The 27,989-nt window shown below is 39.1% G+C and overlaps 1 protein-coding gene across 4 annotated transcripts in view; it reads left to right on the forward strand.

Moving 5' to 3' along the window:
- Positions 1-16,467: 16,467 nt before the first annotated feature.
- Positions 16,468-27,989, forward strand: part of INPP5A (inositol polyphosphate-5-phosphatase A) — a 283,547-nt gene continuing 272,025 nt past the window's right edge. For all 4 annotated transcript variants that reach the window (XR_011600509.1, XM_070945903.1, XM_070945902.1 and 1 more), the window contains exon 1: positions 16,468-17,251. Coding sequence is in view for 3 of the 4 variants with exons in the window: in XM_070945903.1 (XP_070802004.1) it covers positions 17,177-17,251 (75 nt within the window). In the remaining variant the exon portion in view is untranslated. The remainder of the gene's footprint in view (positions 17,252-27,989) is intronic.

Below are 27,989 nucleotides of genomic sequence, written 5' to 3' on the forward strand. Positions count from 1 at the left end.
TGGATTAAATAAGGAACTGAACTTGTATAACAACTAAGAAAGAGGAAGGACAATAAAATTGTAATTATTTGTTGAAAATAAGGTCAGAAGTCATTTCTATATTTCTCAATTTTTGATTCTTTTTCTATTTTTTGTTTCTTACACTTTCTTTTCATCTTTTATTTCATTTGATTGGTCTTTTATTCTATAGAAAAGTCTTAAATATAATAAAAAGAGACAATATTTTTAGATTATATATTCTTTTGAAGTTTATCTCTATCACATGTGCGTTGACTTCTGGACAAAGAAAATGGGCTTACTGTCAAAAGGCTTACTGTTCAGCAGAAAACATGTGACTATTCAGTGGTTTGCAGAATTTATTAATATAGAACAGTTACGGGCGACTGTACTGAATTATAACTTCAATTTATTGATGTTATATCTATTTGTGAATTTATCTTTTGTATGTTTTTTAAAGATTTTTAAAAATAATTTTATGTATTGCTTCTCTTGTTTGTAAATTTAGTTAATTAAAAACAACTCTAAAGGGCCACCCAAAACTGGGTTGTATACAAAATTATTAAGCATATAGAAGAAAAATGGTACATGCTACTAAAACAAAATCAATTAAATAGGATTCAAAATTAAAATGTCTTTTTCTTTTTTTTTTTCTTACCTTTCCTCATGTCTCCCTTCCATTTTCCTCCCCACTGCCTTCCAATTTACTTCGTACTTTGTATTTTACATTACTTTATAACTCAATAAAAATGTTAATGCAAAAACCCCCCCCTTAAAATTTGTTGTGTCCTACCAAACTGCAGTTCAGCTCAACCTCACTAGATGCTGGAAAAAGATGTAGGTTAGACCAACTTTATAATGGGTGAAAGATTGTTCCAAGGGGCATTAAGCAGGTCTCCTGGCCCTTTGGAATTGTAATACAAAACACCTCAACTATTTCCCTGAGAAAGGAAGGTTGGAGACAGGATGAAAATTATCCAGATATGTGGGACCCATGAAGGTTTCTTAAGAAGAGAAAGATAGGAAAGAAAATGCCTATCTCAAGGAAAGATTCAGAATTGCATGAGTCCACCTACACATGGAGGTCTTGATCATCAAGGAGGGCCATGGATTTAACACAGATGGACACATTCACAGCACCAAGGATTCTATTCATTCCTTAGAAGTCACAGGTTCCTTTTCATATAATATCACATGATCATGCCTCAGTAGGATTTGTCCAGATGCACTCCAGCTCAGGGTGAATCTCAGTGATAGCAATAGACTTATATATCACCCCGTAGTGCTTTACAGCAATGGTCTCCAACCTTTCCGGCTTGGTGGACTGGTGGAGGCTGCGACAGTGAGGGGAGAGAGGGGATGGTTTCATGTGCTCCACTTTCACAAATACAGCAGCGTGCATGCATGCGCATATTCACCCACCACTTCTGTGGCCCGGTTCCGAATGGGCTGTGGCCTGGCACTGGGCCACAGACCAGGGATTGGGGACCCCTGCTTTACAGCTCTCTCTGATCAGTTTACAATGTCAGCATATTGTCCCCAACAATCTGGCTCCTTAACAAATTGTCTTACTTGTGTAATGGAATGTCTGAATAATGGGGAACAAGGAGAAGACATGCTGCCTAAGAAACAATCAGACAAGAGAGACAGAATCCCCCAGTGCTTAAGAATCAGAGAAAGAAACTCTGACAGACCCACTTTGTTGCTTGTATCCTTGCGATTTATATTGATATTGATTGTTTCCTAGTATGATTTGATTGCTTATTGTACTGTATGACTGTCACTGGGTGTTGTGCTTTGTGATTCTTGACGAGTACATCTTGTCTTTTTATGTACACTGAGAGCATATGCACCAAAGACAAATTCCTTGTGTGTCCAATCACACTTGGCCAATAAAGAATTCTATTCTATTCTTTAATGGATCAAATAGTTAAAAGTGGTTTGAGAAGTGCTTTCAGATTTGCAAGATAAGGTAGCCTCACATTACAGGTGGTCCTTATGACCGTTCACTGATATAATAACCATTTGAAATTATGACAGTGCTAAATGAAGGGATTTAAGTACCAAACATTGTAGCACCCCCCCATGGTCATGTGATCAAAATTCAGGTGCCGGCAGTGTACCTGTCCTTATGACTGTGGGAGTGCTGCATCTCCCACCCCCACCTCAGCCTGCTGGGCCCACCAGTGCATAAGCTTCCTCCTTCGTTCCCACTCCTAGTCACTCTTGAGAGCCCTGGGCCACCTCCTTCCCACCCCACCACGTTTGGGTTCACTTACCTTTCCTTTCCCCTGAAGCTGCTGACAGATGTGCACAGTTGATGCCTGGCACAGTTAGAAAGCTAGCAAAGGCAGTCCTCCTAAGATCTGGGCAGGAATAGGAACTTTGCTGGCTGACTTCCTGTTCCTGGCCAGCCTTAAGAAAGAATATATATATATATATATTCTAGTGAATTGTGATTTCACTGAACTAGGGCTGCATAATATCTTGGTTTACGTAGGTAGAACCTGGCTAAAGAGACATACATACATACATACATACATACATACATACATACATACATATTCTTATTATGAAAGCAACATAATTCTGTCCTTATGTCCTGAGTGTTAAATAGTATGATCTAACTTCAAGTTCCCACTTCCAGTACATTTCAATTAGATGATGCTAATATGTAGTCAATTCATTTCATGTTTTACTGGGCTCATGTTAAAAGCCTTGGATACTGTAAATTCAAACCCCTAAATAAATTCAGTTCTTGTTTCTCCAAAGAACATTTCTCACCTATGCTATTGTTTATACAATAATATCATTGGTAAAAACTAGATTGCATCTTTATAATTCCATCAAGGGCTGACAGGGAAGTGGATTCGGCAACTAGATAATTTCTTATCACTGACTAGACTCAGGATATATGAAATAAAGCATTTTCCTTGATTGGGCAAATCAAGTCAGCCTCCTCAAAGGCATCTTGCTTTCAATTATCCTAGAAATTATATAAAACAGAGTATAGATTTCAAAAAGAAGGGAGGGAGGAGTTGAAGAACGAATAGAAAATAGTGGGGGAAATAAATGCTGCCTATCAACATGCAAACCAGAAAACTGATATACCCCCCCCCCCTGTATACAGACTTTGGATTTAACAAATAAGTTGTGACGAATATGCTACAGTGAAGCTTGGTGTGGGTGGCTGAAAACATGGAGGAAACGTAGAAGAGATAGGCCTATACTATAGGGCAGTGGTCCCCAACCTTTTTATCACCGCGGACCAATCAGCCTTTGATAATTTTACCGTGGCCCGCTGAGCGCGCGCAGGGGTGGGGGCTTTGGGCCACACGTGCGTACCTGCGCGGGGCTCTCTTCCCTGGAGCCTTTGCGCATGGCCCAGGAGCTTTTGCACACGGCCCAGGAGCTTTTGCGCACAGCCCAGGAGCTTTTGCGCACGGCCCAGGAGCCTTTGCGCTGCAGCGTTCATGTCCCCCGGCCGCTGCGCGGCCCGGTGCCAAGTACTCCACGGCCCGGCACCGGTCCACGGACCGGGGGTTGGGGACCACTGCTATAGGGTACATTGCACTGGGATTTTAGCATTCATTAAGGGAAGGGACAGAGAGTGACAGGCAGACTGTGGGGATATGTTGTGCTGGGAGCTGCTAGGGAGAGATATGGAAAGGGGTGATGCCCACCAACCTCACTCTATTTGTTTTAATTGTTAGGAGTAAGGTAAACCCTTATTTTAATTCAAGCCTAATGGACCCTCCCTTGCTCTTTTCAATCTACCACATTGTGTTTCTGAAGTGTGAACATGTGCTGAAAACCAAGAGCTTATTTAAAGAAAATAATTCAGTTCAGCTTGGATGACTGTCTTTATTTTACATGGAATTCTCCCTGCGTGAGTATTGCCTTTTCCTTATATTTCCCTTTTCTCAAATATATATATATATATATTTTCCCCCAAATCTGGCCATATGTTTAATAAGCAAATTTCTCATTACATCCACTTCTTCTACACAACAGGTTTGGCACAAGGTCTATTGAGTTTTGTCTTTTGTTTTTCTGCTGCTTTGGGCAGACAGATCCATTTCCCCACCCCACCCCTTTCATTTCTATTGGGCTTTCTGAAAGCGGAAGACCACAGTAAAAGTAATATAAACTAACAAGCTGGATAGACTTGAAAACATCATAATGTTCTGCTGGACTGCTTGTCGATAGTGAGTATCTTTTATGAGGAACCTTGGATTTAAGCCTGGTCAGTGAGGTTTAAATCATCCACTCTCAGTTCATAAATGCAATATGTAAATGTATTATGGCCATGATCACTATATGTGGCTTAACTCTAACTATAATTATTAATATTAGCGTAACTATAATGCTAAACAGAATTAACTTCTAAACTAAAAATTAGCCTATCCAAATGGATGATAACAACAAGGACTAAAACTATGAATGCTTGCAGTTGACTTGTTGGGATCTGATAAATCAGGGAATATTATATTTGCACGTATTCAATACTGAAAACTAGAAAGGCAAATGTAATATTTTTAGAGAGGTATTTTTTCCCCAAAGTACTGAATCAGAGACTTGGACAATCAGTCATTTGCACTGGAAAAGTATACCAAAACTATAAACATTATATCTAACTTAAATTGCAAGAAAAATATGCTGTATCATCAAATAGAACAGATGACTGCCATCAAAGTAATATATGCTGAATATTGTAAGCTTCTTCCTGAAATACTGAAACAGTAATATTTGTTGATGAAATTTCCAGCAAATCTACAACAAACAAGGAGTTTCAGAATGACATTGAGTTTCTCTGAATAAGGAAAGAAAGATCAAAGATGAAACTGAAGAAAATGAGGCAAGATATTATCTTTTCACTGACACATCACAGCACTGTTTCACTGGATGAGCAACTCAAAGATACTTATTAGGAAAAGTTACAGCAAGGAAAATATTTCTTCTGGATAATTTTTCCCTATTATAACTGCACATTTGTTTTTTTGGGCTGACCCTTTATTCAAATAAATGTTTATATCATATTGCTAAATGGATGATATGTAAGAAGAGAAAGAAGAAATTGTCCTAGAAATTCTTTCCTTCCTGACAAGCAGCCATTATGGCCAGCCCTATCATTAGGCAGAATGAATCAAGCCTTTAAGTGGCAGATGCTAGCAAGAGAGACATGGAATGACATTAAAACACTGAAAGTCAGGGGGATGTGTGTCAATGTCCTGCCTTTCCAGTCATTTCTCCATCAGCCTGAAGCATCCCTGACTTTCCACATTTCAATTAAATTCCAAGGAAGAGATTGTGAGTGAACATTTTCCAGGACTTTTTCAGAAGAAGTACTACTGTCATCATTTGAGGGAGTCCTGTCCCTGAGAAATATCGGTTCTGTGGGCGTGGCTTGGTGGGTGTGGTGTTGCTGCAAAATCTTCATTCCCACCCCACTCCAGGAGAAGGATATTGCAAAATCCCTATTCCCTCCCCACTCTTGGGGGAAGGATATTGCAAAATCTCCATTCCCACCCTACTCTGGGGCCAGCCAGAGGTGGTATTTGCTGGTTCTCCAAATTACTCAAAATTTCCGCTACTGGTTCTCCGAACTACTCAAAATTTCTTCTACCGGTTCTCCAGAACCTGTCAGAACCTGCTGGATTCACCCCTGCCATTTGTGCTTAGATATAATCAGAACTGGATGTATACCATGGGTTCTTGCTGAGATGAAACTATTGCCTTGAACTGTGGTAGAAGTAAGTTTCAACTGGAACCCAATCACTTTCTGAATGCAGAATTGAAAAAGCTGTAAGGAATTTTATTCTTCATCATAAAATATTTGTGAAATTTCATGACCCAGGGTAGATTTTTCATTCACCTCAATAGAAAACAAAACTTCAAAATTTCTGTTGAAATGTGAAGAAGCTACCAATCATTTGCTTTAACTTATTTTAGGGGGTGGAAGCAAATCTATTTCTCAAGAAATATATTTCATTTGTAGGCAAGAATTACCAAAAAGCACATCATATCTTTTCATGCATTTATAGTGAGTTACCAGTACATACCCAATCTGATAGTTTCTATAATGGCTTACAATGTCAATCATCACCATTTATTTCAGCTTTATTCCTTGTCAATTTTGCCAAAAACGACTTATGGCCATGTAACTATTATAAAGGGGAAATATTATGCTATTTTTAAAATTAGGAGATGCATTTCCCATCTTTGTTTTTGAGTACTAGTAAAACAGGATGCTTTATGTAATAAGCAGTTTGTTTGGTGTGGGACTTTTTTTTTTTTTTTTGCTGTGAATTTTGGGCAATTTCACCTTTGTTCAGCCTCACATTTGTGGAACAGAGAAAGCACTCAGAAGAGTTATTCCCTAGCGTATAATTGACTCTCTGCCATCCACATGGAGAAAATAGGTTGGGGCAGGAGAACAAATATCTTCAAAGGCTGTGCCAGGGTAGAAGAAAGCTGGCCTGTCAGATCCAGAAATGGATGAGGTAATCCTGAGGCTGCTTTAAATTATAGAGACAGCCAACATATCTCAAAAGATGAAAGCTCTGCAAGAACTCTGTAGAAAGTCAAAATTGGTTACTTCCTTTGTAGCTCTTTGCAGTGTAGCCAGATACAGAACGATGTTTAATCTATATGTGTAGTCCTCATTTAGTGACACAATTAGGACCGGCAACTCAGTCATTAAGCAAATCGGTGGCTAAGTGAAAGTGCAACTGGGCTTCTGATCTTACTACAGCTTTTCTTTGCTTTACAGACCTGCAAAGGCTGTAAATGCAAGGATTGGCTGTAAAGTTACGTTTTCCTCCCTGTTGCAAATGCGAACCATTGCTAAACAGGGACCAAGACTATCTGTTATAATGGTGGAGTTGTTTGCAGGGGAGAAGGGGAGAGAGGTTGTGTGTTTTTAAATTAAGACAAAGACCATGTGAAATTAGGCTAATAGACACATGTTCCCTTGTGCTTTCAGGCAGGCTGTGGATAGGTTATGTGCCTCCTGATGAACACTGTCTCTCCCTCCTGTCTCTTTCTCTCTTTGGATTGCATCATTTAGCTCAGGGGTCAGCAACCTGCGGTTCCGGAACCACATGCGGCTCTTTGGGCCCTCTGCTGTGGCTCCCTGTCAGGTGATCACACCACTGGCTGGTCCTGCCCTTCACCCTCCCCTCCCAGTCACTCCTCACCTGGCCTGAGAAGGTAAGGGTGACAGCAGGGGATGGAGAAGCGGCCAGGGCAGAAACAGCGAGATACAGAGAGAGAGGAGAGAGAGAGACATAGAGAGATACAGAGAGAGAGAGAGAGTCGGGGTAGAGGGAGGGAGGGAAGAGAGAAATATGTCAAAAGAATTTTGTGGTTCCCGGTGTTTTTTAATAACTGGTTCTCTGCCCTAATGACCGGCTGGGTAGGCATGGCTGGGGGGGGTGTTCATGTGACTGGTGGAAGTGAGTGACATCGAGTTGGTCACGCCCATCAGGTTTTGTGGCTTTGTGTTTTCTTTTCTGTGGGAAACGGGTCCAAATAGCTCTTAGAGTATTTAAGGTTGCAGACCCCCTGATTTAGTTTATGGCGCAGCCAGAGGGAAACCTGATTTTGTTAGCCTAACCTGTAATCTGTGGCTTTGCTCAAAATATATCACAGATCATTTGTTATTTAGGAATATAATCTATTCTCAGAGATGTATTTGGAGCAAGGCTAGAGGTTAGCATTGTAGAACAGTGTTTCTTAAAATTGGCAGCCTTAAGATCTGTGGGCTTCAATTCCCTGGCTAGGAAATTCTGGGAACTGAAGTCTACATATCTTAAAAGTTGCCAGGTTTGAGAAATACTGTGGTAGAGGATTTATAAACATAGGCATTTAGAAACTAATATATAAGGAAAGGAACTAGAGTGCTTAATCAAATTGTATGCATTAACTAATTAGCAGATAAAGACACTGGTTTTGAAATCTGTGCTTATAAAAAGTACTTATTTCCCTTTGTTAAGAATGAGAGCAATACATTTCATTGGATCAAAATACCATCTCTTGACTGTCCTATCAGTTGCAAAATTCACTTTTGTTTTATGGAAAGTATATTTTGCTAAAATAATTATTATGAATATGCCAGTCATTCCCTTTACAAGAAAAAATATTTTTAAAATTAAGCAAAAAACCCCCAAAAGGTTAAATCTACTATACAATAATGCACGAGAAACAATGCAACATAATATTATCAGTGACATGAGGCAATCTAGCATCAGAGTTACAGCTTCACCAAGGACAATCCATGTGATCAAATAAACGTGTGTAAGATTCTAGTCTTACTATGATACATATGCAGAATGGTAATATATACATTTTGTACGTGCTGCTTTCTGTACAATATGAGAACAAGTAGACCTATATGAGCGTAATGTTACCTTCTTCTTTCTTAAGAAAATAATCTTGGCTGGTAGCATCAACACAAAAGGAAGCAGAACAAAAACAATTAAAAAGTCATCATAGTAGCTGTGAAATCCATATGACACTTCACTTCACACACCATGCACTGAGGCTAAAGTGTTGATTATATTCAACATCAGATCCATGAGTAAGAGGTCTAATTTTAAACTGCCCTGCAAATTTGCCCCTACTAAGAGGTTTAATATGTTTCAGGGACTGTGAATGATGTTACTATACCAACTGAACACGAGATGCAGAACTGAAAATGTAAAATTACATCATATTTCCCAGAATGGATAAAATCTAACTGTTATATAAATGTTGGTTTATACTATAAAATAGGTTAAATAAATACAGCAAAATAATTTATAAAATATAAGATAAAAATGAATGCACCTTGCTGAGTCTTTTATCAGTTGTCCAAAGCAGAAAATGATTTCAAAGAGGTGATATAAATGAACTCCTCAGGGATAAGTAGTGGCAAATCCAGCTAATACCACCCTAAGTGTGATGGTATGTGGGAATAACTTTGGGAGACTTGGCCAAGAGATGAAGTCAAAAGGAACTGGTCAGATAAGAGGCAGGATAGCCACAGATGGGCAGTGGGTGGGACAAGAAACTCAGAAGGAACCTGCTCTAGTTTCTTGGACTGTAAAAGCACTAGTGTATGTGTGTGGGGGAGAGAGATGTTTTTTTAGACTTGCAAGTTTCCATCAATACAGCTTTGCAATAAAATAGAATTAGCCCATTTATTTGTAATTCCTATCTAGTTTACTAGATTTCAGCAGGGCTGACACTAAGTAATTAAAGCCCAGTTTTTGTATCTTGAACTTCGTTTACTTTGTTAAGATGTAAATGGTTTGGACAGAGTATAAAAAGACAGCATGCCCCAAGATTTGATGAGGCAGCCTGCAAGGATGTTATAGTTGTCTTACAGACCAACACAAGCTTTTTTTTCAATATTATTATTTTTAGATAGATAGCTTGGAAAGGGAAAATATGGAGAGAGAAAATGAGAGAATGTTCATCACATGCACAATTTCTTTTTATTATTCAGCCAGAATGACTAATTCTTCACTGTAATTCTGCATATTAGAGAACCAGAAAATTATGCTGAAGGGCAATAGCAGCTGTGTGTATCATATACCTGTGGTAGGTGAAGCTTCCTGGCATTCCACTCAAAAAAAGAGTGTATTTTTAGAACAAGCAAAATATTTGTTTTAAAGGATTTCCTTTGAACCCTATAAATACTACGTACAAAAAGATTTTGATTGGATTTCCAAGTCCTGATACTGCATGGGTTGACTTGTTTAAATATGCCTTGCCCTCTGTTCTTTCTCTTTGGAATTTTAGAGTAATCTATTATTCATGTTGTTTTATTGGTCAATCATGTTCAGGTCAGTTGACTGCCTCCATAAGAACAGTATTGACTGTGCTGCCTTGTTTGAACAAATGTATGCACGCCTTAACATGTAAATACGTACTTCATTTCTTTAAAATGCTGTGCTTGATGGAAAAACCTAATCCTTACTGATTTATTCTATAAAGAAGGGAGTATCTAGGATTTATTCATTTAAGAACTGTATTGGCAGAGGACATGACTTGAAAAGTGCTAGGTCAAAGTTTCAGCACTAAAGATCAATGCAAGATATGCAGCCTGAGTTTAGAGCTCAAAATTATTCTGTTCAATCTGATTACACCAAATGGGAAAAAGCATTTAACATGTACACTGTATAGATACTTTATATAGTCTAGTTTGAGCAGAAAATATGCAGTTGTTCACCACCATTGTTAGTATCTGTATTTACAACCTAAGACCAGTTGTTGAGTACATGTTACAATAAAAAAATTACAGGGGTAGAATGTACAATGTACAAATGCAAAATTACTCAAACTGTGCACCATATTACGTAATTTGTTCTGTAAAATACATTACAAAAGAATCCATAAAGGAATATAGGGTAGTAGCAGAATTTCTAGTTAGCTAACAAATAATAAAATAAAATAAAATAAAATAAATAAAATAAAATAAAATAAAATAAAATAAAATAGGGCTTTTGATCTGGCTAAAAGCAAAGTTGTCTGAAGTAAAAGACACATAAATGTTAGTAAAGTAAAAGGTCTTCTAAGCAAGCCACCATTGTAATAATAGGGAATTGTGGCTCAATCATGTATAGAGGTCAGAGTTGGAGAAGCATTGTTTCTGCTGCAAATGGACTTTCTCAAATCCAAGTGGAGTAGAGTCCATAGTGTATAACATTTAATTCTGTAACTTTCTTCCTGGATGATGAAAATTAGTCTTTAAGGAGGAGTTAGTGATGCCTTTAACTGAACACCAGTTTTAGCCAAAATCTTAAATGGCGTATGAGCCTGTAAGGAGGTTAATTTAGATTACCGGCACACAAACAAATTGAGGGCATATGAGGAAATATACTACTTCAGCTGGACACTTCCTTCTTTGCCACAAATCCTTTATCCATCAAGACGGAGACCAGCAGCTGACAACTACGGTACTAAAGAGGTCTGTTAGAAATGGGTGTCAAACTCGATCGCATCACGTAACATATTGTGATATATCGCAATGCTTTTTGCCTTTGCAGAGCCAGGGTGGGCATGGCCTGTGTGCAGGGGTGGGTTCTACTTACCTTTACTACCAGTTCGCAACGGGAGTGTGCAAGCTTCTGTGCATGCGCAGATCACCCATGATGATATCGTGGCGGTTTACTCCCGGTTCTATAGAACCGGACCGAACTGGGAGCAACCCACCACTGCCTGTGTGTAATGCAGCTGGCCCGAGGGCCGCCAATTTGAAAGGCCTGGTTTAGGACATCTTCAGAATAGCATTCTCCAACTGGAACTAATCTGATGTACATGAACTTTCTGAAAGAAGTTCTCCAATAGGAATGGTGGAATCTCCAGTCAAATTGTGGGGAGGAGTGAAGAGTCCGGCAAGTTTAGAGGCCTTTGCATGGCAGGAAATGACGCAGATGTGACCCTGGTTTCCTGAAGCTATTCTCAAGAGAATGCAGTCAGTCTGTGAGATTCTTGTGTAAAAGTTAGCAATGATAAAGAATTAACTCTAATCAGCTCATGGTGTCATTCTGGTTTCTTGCGCCCAACGCTATGGGAGGTAAGAGGGATTAAAACCAGGAAGAGCTGCTTCTTAGCTGCATCACCATTGTTGTGGAAATACAGGTAGTCCTCAAATTACAACAGTCCATTTAATGACTGTTCAAAGTTTCAACAACACTGGAAAAAGCTACCTGTGACCATTTTTCACATTACGACCATTGCAGCATCCCCATGGTCTTGTGATCAAAATTCAGAGACTTGGCAGAACGACTCATATTTATGACCGTTGTGGTATCCCAGGGTCATGTGATCCTCTTTTGACAACTTCTGACAACCAAGTCAATGGGGAAGCCAGATTCACTTAACAACCGTGTTGTTAACAACTGCAGTGATTCACTTAACAACTGTGGCAAGAAAGGTAGTAAAATGGGGCAAAATTCACTTAACAAATGTTTCATGTAGCAACAGCAATTTTGGGCTCAATTTGGAAATTCAATTGAGGTTGTAAGTTGAGGCCTACCTGTACTTCTTGGCTGAAATTTGATTGGTTCTCTCCCTAAAATTTTAATAGTAGCATATGATGAAAAAAAAATGCAGGAAATCCATCCTGTCCATAGCCAGAGGAACCATGCTTGTGCTTCTCACTTAGACTCTTATCTTGATCATCTACAGCATGGGTGTCAAACTCGTGATGTCATATTGTCATCATGTCACATATCGCGACTTTCCCCCCCTTTCCTAAACCAGGGGTGGTATGGCCAGGGTGCAATGCATCCGGCCCGCAGGCTGCCAGTTTGACCTCTCCGATCTATGAAAATGGTTTTAAAACATTAAGCATGATATTTCATCCTATTTTTCCAATGAGAATTATGGGAGAATGACAGGCATTCCTTAATTAAATTTATAAATCCCCATCTCTGCCTGTCTCTTTATTTTAATACCATACTTCTGAAAGGCATCACATTGAGGAAAAGTGATTTTTTTAAAAAATAAGATTATTTATAGCAAACAGGAGTACATGTGTGAGGTTCAGTTCTTTTTAATCACAATCAAACAGAAGGGAATGATTGAAGAACCAATCAATAGGCACTGATGCTAATGTTTTTCCATCTGATGGAGTATGGAATCAGAAAAGTAAATTTAAAAGAAGCACAAAATAAAATTAATGTGGAATATTTTGATTGAAGCAATCACTCTATGAATTCCTTGGAGTACAATTATTGACTCTAAAAGAAATTATGTTTGAAGTTTGTTGGAATCTGATGTTGGCTCCATTTTTTTAACTGAAAAGCTTTTATTACAATAATATCTACTATTACTGTGTATATCTTCTAAGAGGCATAAGCTCTATTAAATTCAGTGGACCAGAAAGTTGAAATAGGATCTTAGCATAAATCATTTCACCAGATTCAAGATCTCTGTTGATATTAATCAACAATTTAGTCAGTATGAAACAGCTTCTAATTAAATAATTAAAGTAATAAGGATAATAAAGGTGACATCAAATGTGAATACATTCAATAGGTAATAAGAATATGGGAGATTTTGCATTACTTGATACCTTAAAATGATGTGACAATCTTTTCCCCAAATTATCAGCTTCAAAAGTTTCACTAGCTTGTAGCATTCATGTCATCTCAATATGTTTTAGGGGAAATCTATCAAAAGCACAATATTCAAATTTATAGAAATATAACCAGCTAGATTGCTTTTTTCTATAATTTTAATATTTTCATGTTCTATCTGTCTAAGCTCTCTGTCTGTCTATCTATCTAGCTAAGTATCTGTCTATCTGAAATATGAAAAGGGATACTTTTAAAGCCTACATTTCCATGATGATTGTTACATATACAGTACATTGGCTCTGAACCTTTATATGTTCTATATTATCTTCCTTAATCATTTTCTTTTGTAGAAGAAAAAATTAGAAGAGGAGGAGGAGGAACACAAACATATGAACTCCTCCTGAGTTTCTAAGCAAGAACATGGTATCATAATCACCTCACCACCATCATCTAGTGTACTCTACACTAATAGCACAGTCAGGCATAGAATTTAAAACAGATTTCTAATGCAATTCAGGAAAAATATAATAAACATAAAACCAAACTCTTAAAACAGTTTTGCTTTTATTGAATGTCAGTTAGATAAGGTTAGATACTAATTATTTTTTAAAATGCTTATTAATTTTCTGATTATTGCTCTGCTGTGTGCATGGGGGTGAGGTGGGGAATGAGCAGGCATGGCCAGAATGAACATTAGTTGTAAAAATATCCCTAGGCTATGTTTTAAAAATCCTGCATTGTTGGTTCCCAGTTACAGTAAAACTTTATATATCTGCTGAACAGATCCACATAAACAATAAAATTGACAAAAAGTGGAATTCATTGGTCAAAATTATATCTGAAAAACTTGCCTTCAACAAACGATACATCTCAAAGTCATTTGGACTGTTCGTTCTCTATACAAAACACTGTACAGGTAGTCCTTGACTTACAACAGTTCATTTAATGAACATTTGAAGTTACAACGGCACTGAAAAAAGTGACTCATGACCATTTTTCACACTTACAACTGTTGCACCATCCCCATGGTTATCAATTTTATCAAAATTCAGAGGCTTGGCAATTGACTCATACTTATGACGGTTGCAGTGTCCCAGGGTTATGTGATCCCCCTTTGCAATCTTCTGACAAGCAAAATCCATGGGGAAGCCAGATTCACAAACTTAATAATTGCAGTGATTCACTAAACTGTGGTAAGAAAGATTGTAAAAAGATTGCAAAACTCACTTAACAAATGTCTCATTTAGCAACAGAAATGTTGGGTGGTCATAGGTCAAGGACTAGGTCAAGGACCCATATAACAAAAAAGCTGTAATTCTCAAAAGGCACTTTCTGGTTTCTGGAGATTAATACAATTCATTCACCTGATATGTCCATCACAGGTGAATCTTGGGACAGATTTCTGTAAAGCTAGGATGACTAGTTTTATCTGTTTATCTGTATTGATGCCATCTTGTGGATAGTTTAAGACATGGCTGGCAAGTTTCAAATGACCAGACTGCTTCAGAGTGTGAATCAAAAGGCCCAAGACTGTTAGTTAGAGAGCTGCCCTGTAAATCCAAGTCCGCTTCAAAATACAGCACCCACACAATCCAACTGTTGGCAGACATCTATGAGATTTGCATAAATCCACCCAGATTTCTAATTAGAGATTTATCCATTGTAAATACTTGTGAAAGCAAATTGCTGCTATGACTGGCCACATGTCAGTTGTTTATCCGTTAGGCTTTCTCTCCTTCAAATTTAAAATATGAACTGATTGAGGATTTTGTGCCGCACCACTCATCATTTGTGGAGTGATAGAATCTTTTTATCTATAAATCAGATGTAGAATTTTATCAGCAAAAGCAAATAAGAAGCTAGTCGGATTCTGTACACTGTACTCAATTTGCATCCGAGTTTTGCATAGGTGATAGACCTCAGTAGTTTTTTTTTAACAGAATTAAATTATAGATGCGAATGAAATCTTCTTATATGTATTTTAAACACAGATTTTTCTTAGGAGACTAGTTTACAGGCAGTCTGAAATTTATGAATATGTCAAGGGGATTATTTGCTGGTTATTGTTTTTCTTTCTCAAAGATTATAGATATTTTCTTAGGATAGTTGAAACTTACCTTAAGTTTGAGTACTAATTATCAATTGATACGGTCCTTTGGTTAATAAACAATACACCGAAACCATTAATTATCAGTAGCTGTGAGCTTTATTGAAAAGTATTGCAAAGTTCAAAGTCCTTGGCCAAAGTTCACAGAACAGATCACAGGTTTAGATGTAATTTTTTGTTTGGCATGTAGAGCTTCCATAGAAAGATGGAAGGTAGGATTTCCATCATTTCCATGTTCACTTGGACCCAACTGTGCACAAGCCAGTATGCAACAGAAAGCGTGCATCCACCTTTCCTTGGGGGTCAAGATTTGGAAGCTTAGTATTATTATTTTGTACAGGCACATATTAAATGAGCCATGATGGCACAGTGGTTAGAATGCAGTACCGCAGGCTACTTCTGCTGACTGCTGGCTGCCAGCAGTTCGGCAGTTCGATTCTGACCGGCTCAAGGTTGACTCAGCCTTCCATTCATCCAAGGTCGGTAAAATGAGGACCCAGATTGTCGGGGGCAAGACACTGACTCTGTAAACCGCTTAGAGTGCTATGGCTACACCGTTAATCCACCCCTCTGTTCCCAAGATCTTTGCAATGATGTCTTATTTACCCACCAGCAACAGAAAAGGGCATTTTTCTGTTAACCCTGAAGAGTTAGCAGAGGCTACAGTTACAAGGAACCAGCCTAAACCTTGAGGCAATTTCTTGACCTTAATAGCAGAGCAGCATCTTGCAGCCTGAAGGAGATGCTCATTCAATAAACTGACCCCCAGAGATTAACACCTATTGTCTAAGGAGACCGGAAGTTAATTTATAGCACGTTCTATCTATGAAAACACACGGTGGGTACATAGCAATTGTCAAGCGTGTTGCGCGATTCAAGACTCCGTTGCAAATGCCAGTTTCATATCCTCGCCCGTTGCGCAATTCGACGATTCCCGGGGCGCGCGCTACCCAAGCCAGCCTTTGCAAAATAAATAAAATAAAATAAAAATCTGTATTTTTCCGCCGGGCAAACTGACCCCCCTCCCTTATCACATCCCACCCCCCACTCCACCCCTTCCAGGCACGTTGCGGCCATCTCCCTCGGCTCTTTTCTTCAAGAAACCAGGCTGGAAGGCTGGCCGGGCTGAGTCCCGTTTCCGCCCCCCCCCTCCACCCCGCGGGACTCTCGGAGCGGGGCGGCGTTGCCCTTTTAAGACGAAGCGTGTCAGGCTCGTGACGTCAGGGGAGTGCAGCGATCTAGTGGCGGTGCCGCTCGCCCCTCTTTCTGTTATTTCAGGCAGATGCGGGGAAGTCGGAGAGGAGGCGGGTGGCTCTCCTGCCGAAGGGATTGGCTTGGGGTTGTTCGGCCCGCTCCGCTCCGCAACCAAGGACGCTGGAAGCCGCCTCTGGAGCGCCCTCCCTTTCCCGCGGCTGAGAGTTTTCGCTGAATTCGTTCACCACCACCCCAAACCCCCCTTTCGCTTTTCCTCCTTGCCATGCACCAGGATCTAGCCACCGCTAGCGGCGGCGGCGGCGGCGGCAGCAGCAGCAGGAGGAACTTCCCAAACAGGAACCTAATGGCTGCGAAGGTGAAAATCTAAGCGCGAAGTCTCATCCTGCCCCGGGGAAGAAAGCCGCGTAGAGGGGGGAAGAAGAGGCGGCAAGCAACCATGAGCCCGGGGGCTCAGCACTGATGCTTGCATCGTTGCCCCCGGTGGGAGACTTCGGAGGTCCCTTCCCTCCTTTGGGGGCACCGCAGATCGCGAAACCCGTGAGCGGGAGACGCCCGGAGAAGAAGGGGGAAAAAAGAGGGGAAAGGAAAACTCCATTTGGCCGCCTAAGACTCCCGAGCCCGCCGCTGAACTTCCCTTGAACTCCCGATCGCGCTTCTCCTTTTGCCCCCGGAGCCTTCTTCGCCGGGAGATTTTGCAGTTTTTCGAGGCGCCGCAATCGCCTCTTTCAATTATATTATACACACAAACACACATACACACCCCCAGAACTATTTTTGGCCAATTATCATGGCGATGAAAGGGGCTGTCGCAAACACCGGGATCTTGTTAGTTACAGCCAACGTCGGATCCTTGTTCGATGATGTAAGTAATTGGGGTTGGAGAGGGGGCTACGTTTAACCCCCCCTTTTCTTTCTTTTTTTTGCTTTTCTCTCTGCAATAATCAAGTTAAAATGGGGGGGGGGGGTTGGAGGGGATTGCAGCTTGGCCAGCAGCAGCACGCTCGGAAGGGGGAGCGGGCGGGCCTGCCCTGTTCCCCGGGGAAGAGAGAATCGGGTGATCTGGGGTTACGGAAGGTCCGGCCGAGGCTTGCCAAGGGAGCGATCCCCCGTCCGCATCCCTGCCGGACTGGTCGGCGATCATGACCGCAGCAGCCGACTTCCTTGGTGGCTCGGAAGAGGCGGCGGTGGTGGAGGAGGAGGAGGAGGTCGGTCAGTCGGTGCACGCCTGAGTGGGTTTCCCCCGGTCCTAGCGCCCCCCGCGCTTCCTCTCGCTTGGGGAGGACGACGTGCGAGGAGCCCTGCCCTCCCCAGTCTCCCTCCCCTCCCCCTCCCCCCGCCGCATTCCGGCTGGGCTAGTAAACTTGGCGCGTAATCTCAGTTCTGGGGATTGTCGCCAGCGGCGACGCCTCGCGCGTCAGAACGGGGATTCCCTCTGGGCCGCCCAGCTCAGGGAGGCGGAAGGCGCGCGGAGCGCTCTCCACCTGCTCGCCCCTTTGCCTCTCTTGGCGGGAAGCCGCCGTCGTGGAAACGGGCTGACGAGAGGGCAGCTCCAGCCAGCCCGTCCGTCCAGCCCGGCTTCCTTGGGAATCGTGCTCTCTGGGATGGTCCCGGGGCTTCTCCTCTCAATACCCATCTTTCCTGACTGAATCTTTTTGTCACCCAATCAGCCAGGTGTTTAGACTGGATTTGGCGTATTTATGATTACTATTTTTATAAGAATGTCCGGAAGAGAGGCCGCCCTCTCATACTTGTAGGGGTAGTCCTCGACTTACGGCAGTTCATGTAGTGACTGAAGTTACGAGGGCACCGAAAAAAGTGACCTCTGACCATTTTTCACACTTAAAACCATGGCAGCATCCCCGGCATGTGATCAGATTTCAGACGCTTGGCAACTTGACTCATAGAGTGTCCTGGGGTTGTGTAAAATCACCTTTTGCGACCCTTTGACAAGCCAAGTCCATTAATGGGGAAGCTCAGTTCATTTAACAGCTGCGTTCCTAACTTAACTGCAGTGATTCACTTAACAACAGTGGTGAGAAAGGTTGTAAAATGGAGGAAAAACTTGCATAACAATTGTCTCGCTCAGCAACAGAAGTTTTGGCCTTGACTGTGGTCATAAGATGAGGACTACCTGTATAAAGTATGGAAAGAAGCTTTTTGTGCTTTGCATCTCACCTTATGGGTGGATCTGGTTCCCACAATCGCATCTTGTATTACGAGGGAAAGCCCCCTTCCCTGCGGTCCTAATGATAAGTTCTTAGAGAAAACCTAGGTGAATTTCCTCACTAGAAAAAAAAGTTACATTTTAAGAATTAGACCTGAGATGACCCACCTGCAATCATGTGTACACTATGAATCAGTTCTATGTAAATAAATAGGCATTGGGGTAACCATGGAACAGCCTCCTGTTGTTTTGTTAAGAAAGCTTGCGCAGATTTTTGCATGTCTGATTATGCAAGGAGTGAGAGGGGTTGTGAACATAACCTGTACCTTTAAAAATACTGATTTTGCCCTTTAAAGGGATGGCTCTTTCTAGGCTTGTTATGTTATATTGTCTTTAAAATGTTTTCTGATAATAAAATTTCACATATCTTAAATAGGTCAGCTTTTGTTTGAAAGAAGACTACACTGATTTTTTTAAAAAAATGCAAATGTGAAAAAAGTTTTCTAGTTTCAGGATAGAAATAAGATTTCATTCTGAGCACTTCTATTTGAAAAAGTAAGTCAGAAAATCACTTTGACTAGTTACTTAGAGTGTTGATAACTACACATGAAGGGTATTGGTGAAAGTTTATTATGTGCATGTGTATACATGAGCAGAAGGCAGAACTGGATTATGCTAAGGAATGTATGATATATTTGCTCTCTCTTTATGTTCCACCCCCATTTCAATGTGTTTGGGAACAGACACAAAGATCTCCATAAATACAAAGAATACATCTATTTTACTATAGATCAAGACTTTCCAATTCTGTGGTGCCTTGGATCCTTAAAATAGTAAATGAATTTATTTGTACCACCTATGAATGATTATACAGGTAGTTCTCGACTTAACAACAGTTCACTTAGTGACTGTTCAAAGTTACAACAGCCCTGAAAAAAGTGACATGACCATTTTTCACACTTATGACTGTTGCAGCATCCCCATGGTCACATGATCAAAATTCGGACACTTGGAAACTGACTCATATTTATGACATTTGCAGTGTCCTGGACTCATGTGATCACCTTTTGCAACCTTCTGACAAGCAAAGTCAATGGCGAAGCCATATTCACTTAACAACTCTGTTACTAATTTAATAATTGCAGTGGTTCACTTAACAACTGTGGCAAGAAAAAAACGGGGCAAAACTCACTTAACAAATGTCTTGCTTAGCAACAGAAATCTTGGGCTCAATTGTGGTCGTAAGTCGAGGACTACCTGTACTATATTGAGGTGAAACCAAAAACTTTTATTATCTGCTCAATGAATTTAAAAACTGTTTCTGACAGCGTGGGCTTTTTGTATTCTGCATGAAAACCATCAAATCTGCACAGGCAAGGCTGAAATTCTGTCAGAACTTGTTCCAGGCATTGCCTGAATCACTGCTTGATTGTTATATGTGGTCAAAGAAGCAGCTTCTGTCCACAGTGGGACCCAAATTTCTAAGTTCTCTCAAACCCATTGCCCATTTCGCTTGCTACTTGCCGTGGCAAGTTTCTCTTCCTCTACATTGACAGAGCAGCAAATAACAGCCTCAGTGGTCCATGGCATTTCTGTTCTTGCAGGCATCAACAGAGTTTGGGGGGGAGGGGGGGGGAGAAATCAGAATTATTTAATTGCTTCCCATCTCTGTTGCCGCTAGAGTATGAAGCAGAGATATGACTGGACTTTGGTTGTGGTTATCCAAGGCCAAAGAAATTTGCCTGTGATTGCAAATTAGATTGCAATGAAGATCTGTGCTACAGCCAGCGAGATTAGAATTCCATGACATTTTGCAATAGTGTCCCCTCTTTTAAAATGCTCCCTTTTATCTCAGTAGTACACAATTTAACAAGTTTTAAGCCTTTATTGTAGCATTGAAATCTGAGAAGTGTTAAGAAAAAGAATACATGTGTGACTTTTATTAGTTCAGGAAAAGCTATAAATCGTTTTTTAAAATATTCCAGTAAACAATCGTGGAAATAACATGAACATGGGACAACCATTGCTCGTTGGATTAAGAACCCATATCTTATTTCCAACAGGGTGTAGTAAACAACCCAGAATGGGACAACGTCATGCATAGTAAGTAATATAAATGTCAGGTAGTTAGACACCTTTCAGGGAATAGCGTTTTTGTGGAATAGAATTCATTTTAAAAATTCTATCCTGAGACTTTCTGCCACTTGTAAAACAGACTGCACAATTATAGGGAAACCAGAGAAGTGTGAGACTCATCATTGAGCATGATATGGGATAAAATGCTTTATATATATTTGCAGTGAATAAATACAACTGGAGTGTGGCTGAATTTAGAAATGAAACATTTTTCCCCCTTCCCAGTTTAGGGAATATTGGATTGAGAACGACTGTAGCCACAGCTCTAGTGATGGGGCCTAAGTTTGATGTAAGGCTTATCAGTAGTCAGTTTCTGCAGTACTAAGCCTGTTTTAACCTCACAAACTGCCAAGCAAGGGATTCTAAACAAACAGTGCATGTTTGAGAATGAAGTAGTCTTGACAACAAAAGTGAAATATGACTGGCTGCATGCAGGGTGCTGCATTTTTAAAGCGGGGCCTGCAAATAGACTAAAGTTTTGCGGCCTAAGAACGTACTGTTCCCAAAACTATGATTTCTGGATTGTTGTAACCTAATATGAATGCTGCTAAATATACATTCCCTTCTGGTTATACTTAAGAGCTATTCCTCAGTGGTTCTCTAGTAGTTGCAGAGATTTTTTGCACCAAAAGCTACTTTCACTGAATGTGTGATTTATTAATTGCTTGGGAATGGGAATAATCATGAGTAAGTTCCTGAGTAGATGTGCACAGAATATGTCATTATGCACATTTATTCAGTGAGCTTTATTTCTTCTTCAGTGAGATTTATTTCTTCTTGAAACATATGTCATCTAAAATATTGTATTTAATGGAGGGCAGGGGAGAAGACCTATTTTTTCAGTTTGTTGCTGGCAGAATAGGGCTGGAGACTGAGAAGTAAAAAAATTAGAATTGGGACAATAATTAAAAGTGTTAACCTGTGAAAAGAAATATGAATAGTTTCTACATGGTGAACAATGAGGCTTGACATTTATAAACTAAACTAGTTTAGCAGATAAATTTCCTTGCTTATTATTTCTTATTATTTGAGAAGGGAAATCATTATACATTAGTCATTGAAACAAAGTTAAGCCCTTGGGTTTAAAAACGAAATGCTTCGATGGGTGTGAGTAAACTAATGTTTACATTTGCAAACTGTACATTTGCAAACTTCCCCTCCCTTCCCCCTATAAATTCTGGTTTAGTTTACATTAACTTGAATCTGATTTTTGGAATCAAATCAGTTGTTGAATTGCAAATAATCATTTTTAGCTTCTTTTGATTTATCCTCATGGTGGATGCAAGGAGGCAAAATAATGATGACAATAGAATGGTTACCCAATTGATGGTGGTAGGATATTTGATGTATTTTGTGCAATATTCTTTACAGTTTGTTTTGGCTCTCGTCTTATCTCTTTAATTCTGTCCTTTCTTTTTGTTTTCTTTCACTTTCCTTCACTCCCATTGCCATTTTATTTTATTCTCCTTTTGTTGTTTCTCCTGGAAAGAGAGAAGAGCCTGTATTTGTGTCTTTCTGTAGGCCAGAGCTCTTTGTGTAAAGGTAATATATGCAGATAGTTGTAAATTCAATTTTACACATGGGACACCATATGGGGGCAATTAAATTTAATTAGCATGTATTAGTTCAACTCCATTTATTCATTGCTTGCTAATTTTCTATTAGAATTATGGCTTCTGGCAGGTATGTTTTTAAAATTATCAATTAATTAAATCTATACACCCCCCTATTTAGCCAGTGTAGCCAGTGAAACTTTGGAAGACAAACAGAGTAAAAAACATTACTCCAACACAAATAAAAGTTGTCCCACAAGAAAATCACGGATCATGCAAAATTATTTCATATACACTTATGAGTGAGCTGTCTTAGACAGCAATCTGGCCTCAGTCCTGGAAGAAAAACCATCTTCAAAAATGCCGGCAATTGCTGTCCATATCATGCGGGGGGTGGGGGGGGAGGAGATGGTTATTCCATTTGCCAGGCAGCATTACTGATGTGCAAAATTCACTGATTTGGTTTGAGATATATTGAACTGATTTGGCATTCAGAAACATACTATTGATTGCCCTTTCCTCCTGAATAGCAAGCTTGAATGATATTTGGCATAGTCCAATGGAGAACCAAGTGTTTTATATATTTCTTTTTGGGACAAACTGCCTTAAATTGAGTATAGGCTTTCAGTGAATATGTTAAATATTTGGTTAGGGGTTTGCTTTTCCATTGTTCTTGAAATCCTAGTATTAAATTGTTTAGAAGACACAGAGTTCACACTCTGCTAAACAAATAATTCCCTCAACACTGTCAAACTATTCACTAAGTCTGCATTACTATTACTATTAGTCTTCTCATCGTTCCTATCACCCATCTCCTCCCAGTTATGACTGCATGACTAACTTTTTTGCTTGGATCCTTAGGATTTATATTGATTGTTTCCTAGTATGATTTGATTGCTTATTTGTATCTTATGACTATCATTAAATGTTGTACCTTATGATTCTTGACAAATGTATCTTGTCTTTTTATATACACTGAGAACATATGCACCAAAGACAAATTCCTTGTGTGTCCAATCACACTTGGCCAATAAAAATTCTCTTCTCTTCTCTTCTCTTCTCTTCTCTTCTCTTCTCTTCTCTTCTATTCTATTCTATTCTATTCTATTCTATTCTATTCTGACTGTTTATTAGTCCCCTCACGTGCATTAAAGATTTTACTGAACGATGATTGTATAACTATTACAAACCTAAATGAGTTTTAGTCTTTATAAATGGTTTTTCTTCTTACTTGCATTTAATTTGCAATATTCTGTGACCGTTCTTTCCTTGAAAATAATTTTGGAAGAGGAATGATGGAGTGGGTGATAATATACTTTTAAGGCTAAGAAATTTATAAGAGCAAAACTCCTGGGTTTTCTGATACAATGGCCTCTAATCCACCTATACTTGTAGTAAAATAAAGTTCTCAGCTTTAAAGATGCCATGAGTCATTGCAAAGAACTGAAATATCCATTTCTTTAGAAATGCCTGAACTTTAGAAGGAAATTTGGGGTTTGTTTGGGGATTTTGTTGGTGAATCAGTCCTGATTCTGAGAAGAGATTAATTTGTCCCTCTTTAAAAAAATATTTAAGTCCTGCTGGATCTGAAGGTTGGGTTTATAGGTTTTCAAACAACTTTCCCACGTAGGCATTACTGGAGTCTTCCTTGTTAACATGTTAAGAGGCTTGGTCCTTGGCAGTCCCGGAACGGCAATTTTATTCAGTCAAGTTTAAAACAGCAGTACAGAAGTACATCAGTACAGAAAGGCTTTAGAATAAGTGGAGCCAAAACTTTTGGAGGCTTTTTTAAATTATAGGCAGAATGGGAGGATTTTAAGAGGCAAAAGGAGTCCCTTAATCTTTTTAGATGCTTAAGACATCTGTTTTATTCAAAATAGGCCCTGTCCTACCTTGTTTTGTAGTACGGCTCTCACATGCTATACAAAACCTGATGTGACACTCAAACCAACAGTGCACACCTCTGGTTTAACATTTCTTCTTTTTGCCCAGGCTTCTGTTTTTGTGGTTTTCTCATGTTAAGTGGAAAAAGAAACTAGACAAATATTTAGAAATACCAGTTATTAAAATATTTTGTTTATATGTAGTCCCTCTTATTGAAACATGTATTCTAAGAAAAAGCTGCTTTTAGCAGTTGAAAAATAGATTTGTATAGTGAAAACAGTATTTGGAATATTTCAGTATCACAGAAAAATAAGATCGTTGAGATTAGATTAAAAAATTAGATTATAATAAAGGCTGAACCACATTTATCATGGACACAACACAATACATACCAAAAGCCAAATAATTACCTCTGGTAAAAGAAATCTAGATCCCAGGAATCAGCAACCCAATATAGAAATTGGACAAGTTGATCAAGAGAATTTTCAACACTTAACTAGGAAATGTCAAATCACAAAAGAACAGTGTTTGATGAAAAGTAGTGGAGTGAGAAACTGAACATCCTGGACCAAGCTAAATCCAAAAATTTTAGGGAATTACTGGAAGCTTGGCATTCAGACAAATCAGCCACTGATATACAGACAGAGATAAACAACATTTACACACCATTTAAAAGAGACAATACAACTAAAAAGGAAACAAAAGACCCCAAAAAACATCCTCTCCAGCAGTCAGTGCCCAAATAAGCAGGGATTAACACCAGATAAATTATCAAGCAGAAAACAATACCTCAATCAAGGAACTACCTAAGATAACACACACACACCCTTACTGGCAGGGCAAGATACTACATAAAAACAGAGAGCAAATCCCACATTCACTAGCACTGAAGATACCTAGTTGAGTAATGAAATGTGCAAGCAAACAACCAAGCTCAAAGAGCACCAAGGACTCTTTATAAGTATTTTGAATTGCCACTACACTGTTCTTTCCTCTCCACCATCCATCTTTTTCAGTTCCTTCTAAATGGATTTGGAAATATAAGACTTCTTTATTTTATCACACCAGCGAATCTAGGGGAAAATCAAATGGCAAGGATCAAAGGGTTAGAGATTTATAGCTAAAATTTATGTTATGTTGCAGCTATTTTTAGTCTTTGTTCCATCTATAATTAGAGCAATGTTTAGTTCTTTGGAACAGACTAAGGGAGGGAGAGTTACTGTTTGTTTAGTGTTGAAACTTCAACTGTGGGACTCCTTTCTCTGCTATTTATTGCTTACACATTTAACCTGTTCTGCCTTGAAAGATCTTGTAATGTATGGAATGAAGGGCATTTTTCCTTTATTGTCATGTCATAGACCTGAGAGAGAGTAAAACGATCCATTGTGGATGACTCCAGATTATCAATGAAACTTTTAAAAATTTAAACCTCAGTTTTCCCATTTCAGTTTGATATCACAATATTTCAACTCATCATTTGATACAGGATTTCAATTTCCACACAAAACTTACAGTAATATTACATAGAGTGAAAACTTTGGGGAGGCGTGAATTCTTTCAAAGTTGTTTGATTGATTTGGAGTTTACCAATAGATTGTTGTAACAGGTTCATTGTTTTTCTTTTGAATGCTAAGTATGTTCCCTTCTTTCTATTGGGTGTCCAAGTTACCAAAATGTTAAATTTTAGTCATAGTGGAAACAAAAGACCTACACTAGTAATTTCAAATGGACTTCAGATAAAATGAAAAGATAGTTAAGGGGAATTTCTCTAACTTAATTCTGTTTGATCTGTGAATGGTTTTTGTTGTTACTTGCTTTTTACTAATAGTAAAAAAACAAACAAACCATCAAGACAATAAACCAAGAACTAAAGGGAATGAAAATAGAGAAATTGCTTGGGAGAGAGAGTGTGTGTGTATATGTGTCTGTATGTATGTTTGTGTGTTTTATATTATGTTCAAAATGACAAAGGAAAATACATCAGGAATAAATACTAATGTTAATACGAAAAGAAGAAACATTCTGATGTGTTTGCATCAGGTGCGGGTTCTACTTACCTTTACTATCGGTTTGCATTGCGCCCGTGCACGAACTCTTGCGCAGATCAACTTTGATGACGTCTGGGTCAGTGGGCGGAGCCTCTCACCGGTTTTACTATCGGTTCTTGCGAACTGGTCCAAACTGGGGCAACCCACCACTGGTTTGCATGTACATAATTATGGTACATTTTTAATCATAATGAAAAATACATCTTCAATATATTCCGTATTTTTGCCCAGAATAATATTTATGCATTGTCATGGTTGGTGTGCTACATATAGTAGTATAAGTTTTAGGAGTAGCTGATACCCCCATATGCCTTTTAAAAGGAAAACAATTAAGGTGGAATTGAATCATTTTTCCAGGCAGCACATCCTCATGTCACAATAGGGAGATCAACCTAAACTAAATACTTTCCAGTATTCTGTTCCCACTTGTTATTTCTCATGCTGTGTCCTTCATTTAATGGACAGATCTAGCTAGGTGCAGCAAAGGTTATGAAAGGAATCTCAGTTTATAGACTTGCATTTCAGGAGGTTCTAGCTATTTTCTTTCAAGTTTGGTTTGATCATATATTGTAATTTTCCTTAAGGAAAATGCAGCTGAGTTCAGTCAACTCTTATTTTGTGTCTGCCTGATGGAAAATCCTGTTATCTCTAGTCAGTCTGGTGTTCATGATGTATTGGATGACATTAATTGGTGTGAGGAAGATTTGGGAGCATTTTAAGGTTTATTTTAAAAGTGGGCAGGCAGAAAGCACTGTTGCTTTTGCATTTACAAATTTAATTTAATAAAACAAACATTTAGCTGAGAGAGCGCTGTCATGGCGTTTTAAAAGTAATTATGTAACCTATAAATGCAGGATTTTTCTGGATTACTCTCCGTAGAAGTATATGCAGTATTATATGTGGGCTTCATATTTAAACAGTAATATTTATCTAACATTTTTACTTCTAAGAAAATTGAAGAGATACACACTAAGGAAACAATACATGACTGAACTGTTTGACTGAATTTTTTGGGTCTGTAGCTGGCTGGCAGGGTCATCATTTTTTCACAGTTCTGTGACTGTGGCAGAAATGTGTTATACAGGCATTATCAGGTATAAATGGGATGGTTTCTAGCATGAAAGTTGGCCTTTTCTTTTTGGCCTCTTCCTTCTGGAAACAGTCTCACTGAATGAATTTGTGTTCGCAGATTGAAAATGTGTAATCCAATCATAAACAAATACAGATAAATTGACCATGTGATTTTGTCCAACATATTTAAGATCAGTGGTGAATTTGAGTGGATGGGCAGCCATATTAAATTGACCAGTTCTTTTGAAGATGAGAGCATGCTGCAAGTTTCATCTTTTGGGTATTATTGCAACTATCAGATTCCTTGAAACCACATTCACTCTATTATTTAGAAAACATATATGACTACCTATCTTATACATGATATTCTAAGTGACTTACAATTCATTTAGTGGTTAAGGCATCAGGCTAGAAACTGGGAGACTGCGAGTTCTAGTCCTGGAAACTGGTTGGGCCAATTACTTTCTCTCAGCCCAACTTACCTCACAGGATTGTTGTGGGGAAAATAGAAAGGTGGAGGAAAGTGTTAATGTAACTTCACCATCTTGAGTTATTTATAAAAATGATAAAGGTGGGAAAAAATAAATTCAAAATATCATATAGCCTATCAAAGTACCATAACATCCCACCAATCTAACATTTCCATTTGTATTTGGTGGACTCGCTTCTATCCTAGCTCAATTTGTGCTTGAAGAGCCAGATCTTCACAGCTCCCCCCAAATATTGTGGGAATTTGAATCTTAG

Source organism: Pituophis catenifer, unplaced genomic scaffold (assembly GCF_029215685.1).
Source record: "Pituophis catenifer annectens isolate HBS135680 unplaced genomic scaffold, rPitCat1.0.hap2 SCAF_6, whole genome shotgun sequence".
NCBI lineage: Eukaryota > Metazoa > Chordata > Lepidosauria > Squamata > Colubridae > Pituophis > Pituophis catenifer.